General features: G+C 42.8%; 1 protein-coding gene across 1 annotated transcript in view; it reads right to left on the reverse strand.

Moving 5' to 3' along the window:
• Nucleotides 1-319: 319 nt before the first annotated feature.
• LOC150079617 (putative glutamate receptor) overlaps nt 320-17,765 on the reverse strand; it is a 31,116-nt gene continuing 13,670 nt past the window's right edge. The window contains exons 5-8 of the mRNA XM_090383137.1: nt 14,527-14,688; nt 11,915-12,086; nt 2,559-2,776; nt 320-562 (exon numbers count right to left, since the gene is read on the reverse strand). Coding sequence (XP_090239263.1) covers nt 320-562; nt 2,559-2,776; nt 11,915-12,086; nt 14,527-14,688 — 795 coding nt within the window. The remainder of the gene's footprint in view (nt 563-2,558; nt 2,777-11,914; nt 12,087-14,526; nt 14,689-17,765) is intronic.

The following is a 17,765-nucleotide window of genomic DNA, read 5'->3' on the forward strand; positions in this document are numbered from 1 at the left end:
ATGGACATTTCCCGTCCCTGGATTGTTAAGGTATAACCCAGGCACACTGCATACCTGCCCACGGATAAAATCCCAAATAGGATGGAGTCTGGTTAGTGGAAAACGCTTTAAATAAAATAGCAATGTACTTTTCCTTTGGGACACTACCAAGGAAAGCACTAAGCAACAAACTTAAAATCTTCTCAACACTACGCAAGAAATATGGCTTTGCCATCCAAGTACAATAGTGATATTATTTTGACTACTGCGACTCTTTATGATACCTATCATACGTACCTTCTTCTGAATTCCTTAATAAAGTTTTTTGGAAGTGCTTTACTTAATCCCGTTGTGAACCCGTGCGGTAAATACAGGCGTTCAGAAAATAAAACATCCCTCCGTTCAAGTTCTTACAATGTGTAGCAACAGCTGCCCGAACAGTCAACATATCAGAAATGATAACTCCTTTGCCCTGCATCACTTTCAGTAGGGTATCGTAACTATACAGTTGTCGAACACTATAAGAGGATTTGTACTTTTCTACTTGTTTCCACAGCTTCTTGAATTCTACAGCTTTTGAGTCCTAGAAAGAAAAAAAACGAAGGATAAATTTTCTGTTAAGATTTACCGAAATAATTGAATAAAAAATGTTGCGTTTCACATCTGATATGTGAAATAAATCTCTAGAATATTTTCCTTTAAACATGAAACAAGAAATAAGTCGTCACAAAAATTCTATATCCTATATTTTTATATAAAATGTGTATATTTTATATCCTAGAAATCTTACAAGAAGTTGTTGAAGTAGGGTTTCAGAACACAGCGACTAAGGCTGTATTGCTCCGTGTATGCTGTCCGTAAATTTCGCGTATTCTGTGGTAAATTTTCTACTTGCTGGACAAAACACCTAGGTGGTCTAGGTGTTCCCAGTTTCCGGGAGAAAAACCATGCTATCCTCGAGACCGACTAACTAAGCCACGTTGTGAAAAAAGGCCCATAAAAATTCCTCTCGTCATCGACGGGACTCGAACCCAGTGTGGGGAGGACGCGATTCTACCAACTGTTTTACTCACGAAGAACAAAACAAGAACACGCAATGACAATCAACTGTTTCTGAGTAATACACTGCTAGGCAAAACTTAAGGACCAACACTATTTCTAAAGGTTACAACCACAAAATCTTTACTTAATGTACTCTTTACTGATGAGAGTAGATTGTCTCAGCAGCGATTCTGGACGTCAGCTAATCTGGCGAGAGGTTGGCACACGTTATCACCCTGCAAACACCATTGAAAGGGATCGATATGACGGTCTAGGTGTTCTCGGCTGGGGAAGCGTTATCTTGGATGGACGTATACAACTCCAGATACTGGAAGGCGGTACTGTAACCGGTGCATTCTACTGTACTGAGGTAATCCTTCCCCATGTGCATCTGTTCCGAGGTGCCATTGGCCCAGAGTTCGTGTTTATGGAAGGCAACGCTACACCCCATCGCACTGCAGCTGTTGATATGCTTTTGGAAAGTGAGGACATTGTTCGTATGGATTGGCCTGCCCCTTTCCTTTCGATCTAAATCCCATTGAACACATATGGGATGCTCTGGGGAGAGGCCTAGCGGCACGTCCGCACCCACCAGAAAATGTTCACCAGCTGAAGATGGCGGTGACAGAGGAATGGACGATGTTACCGCAAGAACTTATCAACAACATTGTTCTAAGTATGGACAGGCGATGCAAAGCCTGCATCGACATTAGGGGTGGCCACATTTCCTACTGAGGATCACCTCGTCCCTTTGTTCCATCTTTGGCAGGGATGCATCTCTATCATGGCACCCAGTGCTATGTTGCCATTTTTAAATAAAGTCTCTGTCTGTCTCTCTCTCTCTCTCTCTCTCTCTCTCTCTCTCTCTCTCTCTCTCTCTCTCTCTCTCTCTGTACCGTTTTGTTTCCGTTGTTGTGTCGGTGTTGTTTCCTTCATTATTTCTGTACCTCACGAGATTCTTTTAGTATGCTTTCCCATATCCTGGCCACTCCTATGAGAAGCTACAGGTGAAAACCTTTAAATTTTGCACACCAGTGTACAATGAAAACCAATAGAGGCAATAAACAGGATGTTCTCCATAAACACGATTGCAAGCTTGAACAAGTTAAAGATAGATCCCGAAGCATATCGCCAAAGTAAAAAATATAGGGCTGATCGAGATGCAGAAACACACATTGGTCTGAAACTGTGAGAGAAAGCATCGCAAAGTTAAAAAGGTCCTGCTGAAGCTCCCCATCCAACCGCTTGTTCCTGAAATTTGTTTAAATGTTTAATAACAGAACTGTAATTCAGAGCTCGATGGGATGACTGTACAGGAACAACGTGAAGTCGTCTCAGAGTAAGATGAAAGTCATTTATAAGTTCATTGTACTTAACGAACTACACCTTAATTGATTTATATATAAATAAATAAATATAGAATTTTCCTCTGCCTCCTGCTGGTCTAAGTATGGACTGTATGGACAGTATTTATTTATAGAAATAAAATAAAATAATACTAAGCGGAATAAACTTGTTCTTTTTAAATCACTACTTACTCTAATATACTGTTCGTAGGTTGTTCCTTTTTGTACAAAAGGTATCAACGAAGGATGTTGCACTACGTCAACCACAGATTCTATTCTTTCGAATTTTGGTTTTATCAGTAAAGAAGCCTTCAAGTTTCCACTAAATCCGTTCATCAGGACCAATGCTGTTAACAGCCAAACTCCCAGAAGAAGACGTGGAGAAATAAATTTAGTTTTGACCGGATATCCTAATTAAGACACAAAAAATAATTATAATAATTGAACTGGTGTGTGTGTGTGTGTGTGTGTGTGTGTGTGTGTGTGTGTGTGTGTGTGTGTGTGTGTGTGTGTGTTTGCAGTTACAGAGTTATTTTCATAAAACAAGAATTAATATGGAGACCACGTGTAGTAAATCCATAATTGATATTTATAAATTTAATCTTTTATTTTTCAAAGCATATTAAGGTACATTCGAAATACACTGAGTGGACAGAAATCATGGGATACCTACCTAGTAACGGCTAGGATAAGGGCAGTCACACGGCGAGGCATTGAGAATTGAGTCCACTAGTTCACGAAAGCGTTCCACACGTATTTCCATTCATGCTTGCTGCACCGCTGCCCATAATTCCGTCGCATTCCTGGGTTGAGGATCCAAAGCGTCCCAAAGATGCACCACAGGGTTCATCTTCGGTGAACGGGGAGGTCATTCCATGGTGGTAAAATCTGCGGAATGCGCTTCGAACCATGTTCTAGTCACAACGGCTCTGTGGGGAGGCGCATTGTCCTGCTGAAAGAGTCCATTTCCCTGTGGGTGCAAGATGACCATTTGGGATGCAGATGGTCTCCAAAGATGCCTGAACAGTTCCTTGTTGACATGACGGGTGCATAGCTTCGTGCGGTTTCCGCCAGATATTTTTCTTGGTGCAGTATAACCATAGTCGTTTTTGCACCAGTAAAAACAAAATCAATCAATCAATAAACGGGACTCATGGGACCAGGAGACCCGTCTCCAATCATCCAAGGTCCAGTGCCGATGTTCTTTCGCCCAGTTGAGGTTTAGAGTCCAGTGCAGTGGTGTTAGCAATGGGACTCTTGTGGGTCGGCGGCTCCCGTAACCTATTGCGGCTAATAATTGCCTGATGGTCTCAGTGGAGACGTTTCTGGCACCTCGCTCGTTGAAGTCGGCGGTGTTTGTGCCACTGTCGCTCTCCGATTGGCTGAAACAATGCGAGACAGACGTCGATGGCCACGTTCATCCACCACCTTTCTCCGCTCACAGCGTTGTCCACGATGAGCTGTTATTTCGGAAATGGCGTATTCCCGAAGCACTCTTGATACTGTCGAACAGGGACAGTGCAATTTCTGTACCATATCCGCGATAGACTGAGCCATGCGTCGGGCACCTACTATCGTCGCTCTTTCAAAGTGGGTTAACTTAACCCCAGGGGCTCACATCTGGTGAGTATGGGCTTGGCACACCCAGGGTCCTGAGCTGGATATCATCATTCTTCTCCTTCTTGGTGATTCCCTTACACTTCTCTCTCTCTCTCTCTCTCTCTCTCTCTCTCTCTCTCTCTCTCTCTCTCTCTCTCTCTCTCTCAGGCTAATTCAGATTTTTTTTTTTTTTTTTTTTTTGGCTGGTGCAGCAAAAGCCTCACGCTTCCTTGCACCATATGGCTAATAATAATAATAATAATAACTCATGACGTTTATCCATACTGATATCGAATTACTGTCTATGTGAATGCAGTGATGCAGTGTACCTATATACCTGCCAAGCGGTGGTTTCGTCCACCAGCGAGAGGGGTGACAGCGTCGCGTTGTCCATGCGATAAAAACAGATGTGACCAGAGTAAGAAGCAGAGTCAACGGCCCAAACCAAAGATCAAGCTTTATTTGTGCTCATATTCAGAATCTGATCATTCTGTAATGTACACTGATGAGCCAAAACGTTATGACCACCTACCTAATATGATGTTGGTCCTCCACGTGCAGCCAAAACAGCTCGTACCCGGCGAGGCATGGACCTACAAGATTTCTAAATGTGTCTTGTGGTGTCTGGTACCAACACGTAACCAGCAGATCCTTTAACTCCTGTAAGGTCCGTGGTTGAGACGCCGCAGATCGGAGTTGCTGTTCCAACACAAACCACAGATGCTCGATGGGATTGATATCAGCGGAATTTGGAGGCCAGGGCAATGGTTTCTGGCATGTAGGCCTGCTGCTTCATAGTGTTTTATAACTCTCGCATGGAGTAATCTTTCAAACAATTTGCTTGCCACTGGGAGCAGTGCGATGTGTCGATATGAATCCGGATATTCTGGATTTTTGGTAGGATTTTCAGTATTAGTTTTAAATTTGCTGTTTTCCATGCAGTTGGGAAAAGTCCTGTTTTCAAGCATCTATTGTATAGTGTGAGGAGTAGGTGCGGCTTATATTCCACGGTTTTCTTGAGTATTTCAGGCTCAATAAGATTGAGGCATGGGCATGTTCTATTTCTGACCTTACTTGTGGCCACACTGAGTTCATCCAGGGTGAAGGGGGGGGGAGCTCAATCGTCTGGTTTCTGTAGTTATCGTTTCTGTCACATGTCTGTTGCTGAGCTGGCATGGTTAGCATATCTTGTTTTTGATATATTGTGTCAAGTATGTTATTCGTCGACCACTCCCAGGTCGTGGTGAGGTCTCCCTGCCAAGTCCTAGTGGTAGCAATCACCTCCCCCCTAGGCAGTCTATTGGTGATTACCTTGTAGACAATGCCCCAGGGATCAGTGTTCCCTGCTGTGGAGACCAAGGACTCTCAAGAGCGTCTTTTACTTGTCTTTATGGCGTCAGTGTACCGGTTTCTGATTTGCCTATATCTTTGCCTCAGGGCTTCAACCTCATTTGCTGGCCATATTCTTCGGGGTCTCTGGAAGTCCTTCCTACTCTTGTTCATTTGTCGCCGGAGCATGGCAGTGTCCCGGGTCCACCAGGGGACTGCGCCCAGCCGTGGGTGTTTCTTCCTGATAGTTTGGTTGCTGATGTCTATCATCAGTTTAGTAGTTGCCTTCTGTAGTTCGTTTGGATTATTCTGTGGATCCAGGGACGGAGGTTTGTTGTTAACCGCTGTAGTTAGTAGCTCTTTGTATTGGGGCCAATCTGCCTTGTCAACTGCGTATCTGTGGCGTGTTTGTATATCTGCTGTTGTTCTTGGCAACGTTTTTGTTACTTTGCAGGTGATGACTCGAAGGTCCGAGGTGGTCCAAGCGTCTTCCACCTTCCAGTCGGTCATGTGGTTCGCCAGGTTCCTAGTTGCTAGGATTATGTCGACGATGGCCTCCCAGAGGGTGTTGCAGAACGTTGGCAGCTGGTGCGGTTGGTTCAGTACAACAAACTAAGATCCTATCAGATAGTTTTCGAGTTGTTGCCCGTTTGCTGTTCCTCTTCTGTTGGCAATAGCTCTGTGCCATAGTGGAGAGCGACACTTTACATCCGCTCCTATAATTAATTTTTTTCATTCGGTAGAGTGTTTTGGAGACGGCGCAGGTAATTGATTGTGGTCTCAATTTCCTGTCCTGGCCTGCTATAAAGAGCCTCTACATATAGGGAGCCTAGTGCTGTAATAAGCTGGGCACAGGCAGCCCAGGTCGAGTACAGCTGAGTTATTTTTGTTGCAGTGATATTGGTAGGATCGTTGCCCATGGGGTGTCGTCCTCCGTGTGGACGGTATATTGCAGCGGATACCACACCACTCGCTTTGCCTGAACGTATGGCTCCTGCAATATGATTACGTCGGTGTCTTCCTCATCGGCCCTGTCCCGGATTTGGTCTGCCACTGTTTTGGCTCGTTGCGCGTTAGTCTGGATTATCTTAATCATTGCTGTATTATACTCTTTATTTCTTGTCCCCATAATCGATTCTATTTTGGTATATGCTTTTGGCTTTAAGGTAGACTGGGCACTTGGGGTCCTTGATTGAATGCGCGTGTTCTATTTTCATTGCCTTACAGTTTGCGCAGGTGACTTCTTTGTCTTTGTCTGGACAGTCTTTAAAGGCGTGTCCCTTCTCTGTGCAGTGTCCACAAGTTGGAACCGTCTGGGTGCAGACATGCGTAGTGTGTCCGAACTTGCAGCATCTAAAGCATTTCGGAACCACCACTCGCTCCCGGAATCGATAACTGCCCCACTCAATATATACCCTTGTCCTGTCCTTTAAGACTTGCCACGCTTCCGGTATAAGCTCCACGCTCCAATTGTTGTTTATTCCTCCTCTCGTCTTTATATGAAACTTTGTGGTTATTACTTCGTGTGTTGCCTTGTCTGGTATTTCCCTTTGCAGATTTCTGAGGTAGAGCTCTTCGGCCAGCTGGGCGGCTGTGACTTCTGGGTTGACATCATAGATTATTATTGACGGTCCCTTCCTTTTGGGCGGCTGGGCCGTTAATCCGAGCGCGTCTATCTTGGGGTTTTCTATGATACTTTGTATTTCTTGTCTAGTTTCGGTTTCAATTACTAATCCTACGTCTCTCATCTTCCATATTCCTTTTATTCTTGTATTTTTAAGGTCCTCCCTCTTATTACTAATTATTTTTATTTTTAATTCCTCACTACAGGGGACCTTGCCTGTCTCCTTTGGTCGGAGTATCACCAGGTTTGGTGTTGGTAACAGTATTTTCCTCTTCTGGTGCGTCTCTGCGGTTGGTTGGGTTTCCGTTGCTATTGAGATGCTCAGCGCTTCCGAATATGTCGAGGCGCGCTGTGGCGTTTGTTTTGCCCCGCATTCTTTATATGCTTTTAGCCGTGCGTTAGCTTTCTGGCTTTCTACATACGTGTCATGGAGAATCGTCTCCATTTTGTGAAATATGGTCACTATGTGAAATATTTGCGACCTCAGTCCTGTGGATACCCGATCGGGACTGTTCTTAAAGATATGTTCTAGGGCCGTTTTCAATACAAGGGTTTTCTCATAGACTGTACCCTCGGGGAGCGTGTGGTCCAGGGGCTGCTCCTGCTGTTTATCCGCAACGAATTTTGCACGGGCTGCGCTTGATAATTTTTCAGGCTTATGTAGGAAAGACCTGAGCAGCTCTGGCAAATTTGGAATTTGCATTTGGAGCTTTTAATGTATGCACCTTTGTTTTCTTTGTTGATTTCGTTTTTGCATTATCTGCAGTTATGTACATTTTTAGAACGATTTGCCCCTTCCATAATTGACAAAATAAATGAAAGTGAAGACTCCGTATTTGGTGGCCAGACAAAACTTAATCCTCTTAGTCACTGATGCAAAGCAAAGTTTTCTCAAAGTATGTGCGAGACCTCCTGCTGTAGAGTATTGCTGCCAGTGGCGCCTAACCCTAAATATAGTATTTAGGGTTAGGCGCCACCCGTCTAAGTGGTTCTGCAGAACTACTTAGACGGGTGGCGAACTACTTAGTTTTCTGGCTTATGCAGAACTACTGCATAAGCCAGAAAAAAGTGTAGTGTCTGGTTTATGCAGTATTGTGTTATGTTATGTTGTCGTGTTTCTGGCTACTTGGTGGAACCCTACGTTGCCCGCCACCACCACTTGGAGGAGAGCCAGGCTGCCCTCATACTCTGGGTGATTTCCGCCAGGGTCGCCTGAGTTTTCTGGACGGAGACCAAATAAAAAAAAAGGAAAAGGGAAGAGAGTGGGGAAGATAGTACAAGTGGTGGGGTCAAAGTAGGCAAAAGGAGGAGGATGAGGAAAAGAAGACATCCTCCAGCGGAAAGAAGAGGTGGGAAGGGAGAAGTAGGAATCACCCCTGGTCTGGGAGCCCACCGAAGGCCAGGAAAGGAAGACAAATTGCAGAACAAGGGAGGCTGCAAAGTTGGGAAGGTGCAACGGAAAGTGTCTGAGTTTGATTTCTATCAGTTCAGTGCAGTCATTCCAACGAGGAAGATGTCCAGTTAGGTGTTCATCCAGTTCTGATAGTGGCCGGTGATGAGGGAAGAGCAGGTACGAGGAGAGATCACAGCGGTTTCAGGAACGTCTGGTGTGGATGTCTATGTTGTAGGATCAGACGTGGAGAGATGATACCAACGCCTTTTGAAGGCTATGCGTGACGTCGCAGGCCGTTCCAGTGTAACACGGCGCAGTAAAAAATAGTTCCCTACTCTAAGTATATGTTTAATGAAGAGTCGCTAACAAGTTATTTGCATATTAATAAACGGTAAAGAGCCCACAAGAATCAGCGTAATGGTAATCAAATTATTGTATCTATTTCACAGAGTGGTATCCTTCCCCAGTCAAGGAGTGCAGTTCAAGCGTTTTTTTGGTTTTTTCTTCCGGCAAAAGAGGCAAATCGACCAGAGAACACACGCAATTTACATACACAAATACTGGTTTATGCAATCAATTATGGGTAACCCTAATATAATAATTTGATTTTAATTTTATTTGTCCATAAGAAGGACGGATAAAAAGGTGATGACTGCAAATATAGTGGTTTCCCCTCTTGTCCCTGGTTTGGTGAGATCGGGATTCGTCATAGAAAGGCGCCTCCGTAGCCAGGTGAGAAGGAGCAGCAGTGCGTAGCACACGCTTCTTGATTAGACCGGGGTTCGAGCCCGTCACCACCAAATATGGAGGATGCGGAAAGGTCAGGGAATGACCACCGCATATCCCGGAGCAATATGGCCTTAGTTGCTAATGCTCCTAAAAAAAAAACAAATAACAATAATAACGTCATAGAATGGAAGAATTTCTAGAGGTTTCTTCAATCTGGGCTGTAGCTAGTCAATCTCAGGCGGAGGGACTAGGGTTTTTTGCGGCGAGTTATTCCGGAATTTTTTTCACACAGCATGCAAATCGATTCGCGAACACACACTTGTAGAAACATACACTGTGCTGCCACTTTATTAGGAACACCCCTGCTGTGCACACACATGGTTTGTCCCACAATGTTGCAAGTCACATGACAACAGTTTCCGATATAAATGCAGCAGAACCTTTCTTGTATCAGTTAAGCGTACAAACTGTAGCAAGAATGGGGAAAAGGAGTGATCTAACGGACTTCGAACGTGGCATGGTAGCAGGTGCAAGACGTGCTGGACAAAGCATCTCTGAAACGGCAGTTCTCCTGAACTTTTCACGCAACACAGTTTCAAGGGTGTACAGAGAATGGTGCAACGAACAGAAAACATCCTCTCAACGGCACTCCTGTGGAAGAAAATCGCTTGTTGACGAGAGAGGTCAGAGGAGGATGGCTAGAATTGTGCAAGCAAACAGAAGGGACACAATGTCGCACATCACGTCAGAATACAACCTTGGTGCGCACAACAAAATATCGCAACGGCCCACTAGTCGCACTTAGAAATCGCGAATGGTCTACAACAGCCAACGGCCACATCGCGTACCTTTGTTATCAATGAAGAACAAGAGAGCATGCCTCCTGTGGGCACAGCAACACCAGCACTGGACTATCGAGGATTGGAAAACAGTTGCTTGGTCTGAGGAGTCGAAGTTCCTGGTGCATCATGTTGATGGAAGGCTCAGAATTTGGCGAAAACAACATAAATCCATGGACCCATCATGTCTGATGACTACTGTGCAAGGTGATGGGGGCAGTGTTATGGTGTGGGGAATGTTTGTTTTTTGGCACACGTTGGGTCCATTGATACCCATAGATTCAGATCTGAATGCAACATCATACCTAAACATCGTTGCTGACCAAGTGCATCCGTCCATGTTGACAGTTTATCCTCAGTCAGATGGTTACTTCCAGCAGGATAATGCGCCGGTGCACAAAGCCTGAATCACTATGGAATGGTTTCAGGAACATGACAAAGACTTTTCTTTGCCGCAGTGGCCCGCTCAGTCCGCGGATCTCAATCCTATTCAGCATCCTTGGGATGAGCTGGAAAGGGTTGTTCTCCGCAGGCCTGTACCTCCGTCGAATCTCAAGGAACTGCGTGACACAGTCATGTCTGTATAGTACTCCATTCCTGAAAAACGTTTTCAGCATCTTTTTCGATCCATGCCTAGAAGAATTCAGGCTGTTTTGAAGGCTAAAGGAGACGCAACACGCTACTAGGTATGTGTACCTAATAAAGTGTCAGCACAGTGTAATTCATAATGACACAGGATAGCCTAAAATCCAGAAACAACAACAACAACGTACTGCAAAGTTTGGTTAGTTGTTTTAAGGTTTTAGGCGCGTCAGCAACCTAGACCATATTGCGCCATATATACTGTATATATGAATATTATTGCATGCGTTCTGTGGCCGATTTGATGCTTGCTGGACAAAACACACGAGTTTCCGGGAGTAAAACCATGCTACCCTCGCTTGAGACCGACTAATTCAGCCACGTTGTGAAAAATGCCAATGTGCTACCCACGTGAGCCAAAAATTGGCAACTAGACATCTCTGGGGGACTACTTCAGATACACAATACCCTGTAGGAAATGAACAAAAGGAACAAGTGGCGTATATTTTCACTAGAAGGAGAAACAAGAACTAGGGTTCGCAAATATAAAGATTTTGGGAGTCATACAAAGATAATCTTGTGCAGTTTATCTTCGGTTAGTATGTTACAGTTCATTGTAATAAATTGCCTGCTGTTGCGATCGAGTCGGAGAGTTTGGTCAAGTTCAAAGATGAACTAGATAGTCATTTTTTGGACGAGGGACATACATGTGAGTAAGAATTTTTTCGTTTTTTTTTTTTTTTTTTTTTGCAGATGCTGAAGAAGTCCACTTTCCTGCATCATTTAGCCATTATGATAATACTAAGATTCCAAGGAAGATGGCAGATTACTGCTGGCTTTGAAAAGGGGAGACGTATAGTGTAATACATAAAAGAAGAACCTCAAAACGATCACTTGAGACTAAAAAAAATTTAGAATTTATTCTAAGAAATCTAATGAATCTGTACAAATATTCGCCTTTTGTATTAATATTTCTTCTATTAAACTTTTAAAATACTTCTTTTTATTTTAAGTTTTGTCCATTTTATTATGAAAAAATACACAAATTGTGTTTGGATAAATCAAATAATATAAAATAAGGATACTGGCTTTTGTTTCTCGAATCGCAGAAAATCCTTATGTTATACAAAACATGGATATCAATTTGAAATCAGGATAGCAAACTTAGAGAAGGTAATATATTAGAACCGAAATTCGTTTCTACAAGTTTTAGTTTACAGGGATGTGTAATCAAATTGGCTAGAAGCATTTTTTATATCCAATGACTGAATTAAATCCAATTAACTGTTTCTTTGTGAAAGCGAAACAAAATTAATGCTATTAAGTTCTTATTACTATAACCTATTAGTGAAAGGTTTATTGGAAAAGTTTCTTCATTTTGATCCTTCATTATGGATACTGAAAAAAATAATAATTATATTATTTTAAAATATGATTCTGGGAAAATACAAACCTTCACAAAACAGACTGGCCATCAGCATCCAAAAATATCTTGCCATTTTTTCCCTGATTTTGCTCTTTTTAACCTTCCTGCTACGTGGCATTAGCTGCTTCTCAATAAGATGCTCAGTTGCTGTAATTGAGAACGTATAAAGCAGAAGGCTTGCTAGTAGAGTTAACCATACCTGAAAATTAAATACATATGAATATATTTAAATAGTACTTGTCTAAGATAAGAATTACAGTATTAGGGATTTTTGAAACTATACGGACAGTGGAACTAACCCAGCCTTTGTGAGTAGCATAGTTAGTAAAATCACTATCCTCCTCCCACTGGGTGTGCTGAGTTCGAGTCCCGTCAACGCGAGGAATTTTTATAGGCCTTTTCACATTTGGCTGAATTATTCGGTCTCAGACGAGGTTAGCGTGTGTTTTTTTTTTTTTTTTATACTAGAAACTCTGGTTTTTCGTCCAGCAAACAGCAAATCGGCCACAGAACACATGCAGTTTACAGCCATATAATATATAGTGTAATATGGCCTTAGTTTCTGATGCGCTTAAAATCCAACAACAACAACAACTGAGTCTCAAGATGGCCGTTTCTGGAGGAAGGCACGGAAATTTGAATACTTGGCGGGTGACATTTTCTTAAAAACAATTCACAAAATTTTTTTGATCATCCTTTTTAAGTTCGCACCTTGGTCTGCTGCTCCAGATAGAGAATGTTATTTTCATTGAGAATATGCATTACTAGGTGAAGTTTAATTCATCCAGATCAGTGATCGGAAATAGTTGTTATTAAGGAGCAAATTAGAGAGGAAGAAGCGAAAAAAGGACCAACCCATTGAAAGTGACTAATTATGTATGCAGGCGCCCAAAGCCGATTTGTTCAGTACAATCTGTCCGATTGAGCATATGAAACTAAATCAAATAAGTTTGAAATGTTTTATTCTGCGCTGGTTATCGCAGAAAAGATTAATGCCTGCCTATGAGGTTTGTAAGATTTACTTGGAAGGGAAATAAACGAAAATTTTTCTTTCTTTTAAATTCCGAAATGGAAAGGCCTTTGTTCCATTCCCGCAGATAACTATCGGGACTTTTTACCGTATTTCTTATCTGGTACTAAATCAATCGGTCTTAGGAGAAGGCAATGAATTGAGCAACAACTATTGCAATAAAACGACAGATATTGCAATAAAACGCAATATCTGCCGTCTCATCCAGTCTTACAGTCATTTAAGAACAAGCTTTAGAAATATTATTATAATAAATGACATTGGCTAGAGACAGTATGACTCTGTTCTGCCCTCGTGGGGTAGTACAGTAAAAAAGGCCTGAGTTCGAGTCCGTCGATGACTTAAGAAATTTCTATGAGCCTTTTTCACAACGTGGCTGAGTTAGTCGGTCTCGGGAGAGGGTAGCATGGTTTTTTCTCCCGTAAACTCTGATTTTTCTTCCAGCAAACAGAAATTCGACCACAGAACACACGCAATTCATCAAAGACAATATATAAGGCGCAATATGGCCTTAGTCGCTAATGCTTCTATCTACCCTACGACAACAACAACGACTCTATTCTGGATGTACATATCCCCACACCGGGTGGAAATAGCCCTAGTCCGAATCTTGTCAATCATGCGAGGAACTTTTATGGACTTTTATCACTCCGTGGCTCAGTTAGTCGGTCTAACGCGAAATAGCAAGGGTCACCCAGTCCCACGAAAACTCGGGTTTCTCGTCGAGTAAAACAGCCAAACCGATCAGAGAACACACGCAATTTACACCCATAATACACACGGGTGGATGAGGTAATTTTTGGGTGGCATTAAATGATAGGTTTTTTTTTTTTTTTTTTTTTTTTTTTCGAAAGCTTTGAGCAGCGCAGGCTCGAGGTAAAATGGCGCCCTGAGCAATGTCTACTTTCAGTGCCCCTTACTATTACTATTGGTGTAATAGTGGGGGAGTGGAATATATAATAAAGATATTTTTTTTCTTTTCTTTTGTTTCTTCGATTTGGTGCTCTTTGTGGATCCTGGCACCAGAGCATCGCCCGGTCAGCTAGTTCATCAAGCATCTGGCTTTGACTTCATAGAAAGATACTAAGAATGCCCAAGCAAGGCATTCTTAAGAATGAATAAAACTAGGAAGATCATGGATATTCTCTGCAACACGATTAAGCGAATGAAAATAGCTGTTTCACTGAAGTTCACTGCAATTGTTGTGACGAGGAATAAGTTAGTTACCTTACTACTCCTAGCCACCAGATCTCAATCCAGTTGAACACCCATGGGATGATACATGGTTATCCAGCAACCATCCAATATGCAACAAGTGTGGAAAGCAATTGAGTCAATTTCATCCCTGTGGCACAATTTTGACACCTGGTTGAGTACATGCCACAACGAATCCGAGCTGTTCTAAAGGAGACATACTCGCTGTTAAGTAGGTGTACCTAATAAAGTAGGTACACCTACTTAATAATAGTCAACAGTGGTCAATAAAAGTTGCCAATCGTCTTTAAGGAGTATATTCTCTTTTATTTAATTGAAAAACGAATAGAAAGATAAAGAAATAAAAATCAATTGAGAAAATATAAAAAACGTAAATTTATTTATCAAACCTTACCTGCCAGTCGAAGGTTAGGATTGTACTGAATAAACTGTTTGGCTGTTCGTTTAGCCTACCTGCTAATATAGCAATGTAGTTTTTGATCAAAAGAACATTGAAGTCCATGGTTTGGGATCGATAAAGTGTCATGGCAAATGGACCTGGGGTCATGTCTGCTTCCTGGGGAAAGAAAAATGTTTTAAAAAATATTCTAAAGGAATAAAAGTTAAGGAATGATTTCTCTTCATCTTTGAAAATACAATAAAAACATTCATACAAGCAAATATATTCTCTCTCTCTCAGGCGCCTCCGTAGCCAGGTGGGAAGGAGCAGCAGTGCATAGCACACGCTTCTTGATTAGACCGGGGTTCGAGCCCGTCACCACCAAATACGGAGGATGCGGAAAGGTCATTCAGGGAATGACCACCGCATATCCCGGAGCAATATGGCCTTAGTTGCTAATGCTCCTAAAAAAAAAAAAAAAAAAAAACCAAATAACCTCTCTCTCTCTTCCCCATCACTTATTCAAATTTATCCTTTTTTTCAACAACAACTACAAGGGGTGATCATTTAATTCGTTGACTGGTGCAAGATCTTATCTTAATTGTCATCATCTGAATCTTCTGTGGATTTCTCCTTCTCGAACTTTAACTCTCCCTTGAACTTTACACAGTTTCGCCACCCTCATACCCACGCATCAAATGCTTCTTGCAAGCAATTTTTCCAGACTGCGAAGTGCTTCCATTGGGGCTCTGCGAGCATCGTTGAAGCGGACGCGAAACGCTTGCCTTTCAGTGCTTTCTTCAGTCGTGGAAACAGGAAGAAATCACATGGGGCTCAGTCCGATGAATAAGGAAGATGTGGCAGAACCTCGGCACCTACGGCAGTGATCACTGCCTGCACAATATTAACTGTATGAGGCAGGGCATTGTCTTGATGGAGAAACCACTTTACGCCGGAAAGTTCGGTCATACCGGACTATGGCCGTGCTACCAAGACACTCATTACTATACACTTCATTCATCTCTTTAACTGTTTCCGATGCTTTTAAGCCCCGTCTGACACAATAGCGAATCACATATCGCTGTTCAATCTGTATGTCCGACACGATACTTGCTTCAAAACAACCGTCAGTTAGACGCGACTAAAAAAACTCTTCAAGCAGTCCTAGCTCGACAAGTATTGCAATGTGCCAACCGAGTCGGCTTAGTAGCGATCAGGGAGAGCGCCTGTAGCGGCAGTTATGGAAGGTTCGTCCGGTAAACATAAAATCTTGCACCAGTCAGCGAATTAAATGATCACCCCTCGTATATATTTCCATAGAATGGTATACATGTTTATTATAATATTTTCATAAAATCACCTAATTAACCTCTTAAAGTCTGCCTAACTTTTTTGCGTAAAACTATAAATATACTGTCCACTCAAAACATTATGATCATCCCTTTGTGTTTTTGTTATCGCCAGTTCTTCCCCGCCTGATGGCACGTGTCGCAGTGATAACCGATAAATGCGATACTGCAGGTTCTTCACATACACTCCATACGTCATGCTTGGTCCACATGGGTATGGGATGAAATCTAACAAACTTCGAAAAATGGATGATTACCCGTTGAAGGATGACAATATTAAAAAACCAAACTATTATTTTTAGGCCATCTGAATAATTAAATTCATTTGCCTTGCTGTATGTCTTATATCTGTTGATTGCGTGTGTTCTATGATCGATGGACGAAAAACCCCAGTTTCTGTGTAAAAAATCTTGCTGTCTACGCCTGAGACCGACTAACTCAGCCAAGGAGTGAAAAAACCCATTAAAGCTCCTCGCGTTATCGACAGGATTCGAATCCGGGCCTTTTCCACCCGGTTTGGGGAGGACAGTGACGTTACTACTGTGCTACACGCGTAGACTGGGTGACAGTAGTGTAAAGTGTATTGAAGTCTAACGGCACCAGGCGTTTCCCCCATCTCCGCGTTGCTTTCATTGTAGGTGTACAGTTTTCGAAAAGTGGCTAGATGGGTACGCAGGGGCTCCCCAGGGCTCGGTCCTGGGGCCGCTCCTATGGAACATTGTCTTTGACAACTTCCTGGCTCAGGACTTGGGCGAAGTGAACTGCCAGGAGGAGACTCATGCAAACCAGGCAATACAGGTGTTACAGGATTGGACACAGCTACACATGTTGAAGATCTCACCCACGAATACAAACTCTGGTCAACTGAAAGGGGTGCTCGACATCCACGGACCACTGCAAATAAAGATAGCAGGAGCAACCATCAAACTCGCAAAACAAATACGATACTTAGGAATTACAATCAACAGTAATTTATCCTTCATCTCTCACATCATCCACCTGAAAGAAAAACTAAGGAATTACGCAGCATTAATAGCAGAGTCTCACGCAGGAACTGGGAATTAAAAAGAAAAACCCTGTCCCTGTACCACAAAGCAATTTTCATTCCAGCCATTACCTACGGATCCCCGATATACAAAAAAACAGGAACAGTAGTAAATAAAAGACACCTGGACACAATCCAGCGTAGCATTATGCTCATCATTTCTCGTGCATGCAGAACAGTGAGCACGCACGCCCTCCAGGTCCTGACAGGAGTTCCTTCCACTGGACCTGGAGGTGACTCGCTGCGGGCTGATGTATCACCTATCAAAGGGAACACCCACTACAATCTATTGACTAACCCTAGAACCAAACAACAACTGCAAAGCAGAAAAGGATAGAATCGTGGCTCACTTGCTACAGCTGTGGCAGGACAGATGGACAGCGTCGAACAAAGGCGAAGTGACGAAGATATTCATACCATTGGTTGCCCAAGACGTATCCAAAAGTCCCCCCCCGCCCGTGGTTTACCCCAGGGTTAAATGCAACCTACTTACTAACCGGCCACGGCCCATTCAAGGCAAAATTGAGCACGCTGGGTATAACGAAGCTAACTTGCACCTGCGGTGAGCCTGAAACATAGCACCATATTATGCACGACTGTGAGTGCTATGAGGAACACAGATGCGTGCTAATAACTAAAATACAATACATAACAAAAAACCAAGAACAGCATCTTATGGACACAGAAGACGAATACTCGGCTTTCAGCCAGTTTGCACGAGAAATTTTCGACCGAAGAAGAACGGAAATTGCCATCCACAATGAATAACAAGAAATTGCATACTCGAGGAAAATCGACCACTCCACAAGACTGCAAAGAGCAAGAGGAAATCAAAATGAGCATGGAAGAAGACAACCCAG

This window comes from Mastigoproctus giganteus, chromosome 10, assembly GCF_048544385.1.
Source record: "Mastigoproctus giganteus isolate SK-2022 chromosome 10, ASM4854438v1, whole genome shotgun sequence".
NCBI lineage: Eukaryota > Metazoa > Arthropoda > Arachnida > Uropygi > Thelyphonidae > Mastigoproctus > Mastigoproctus giganteus.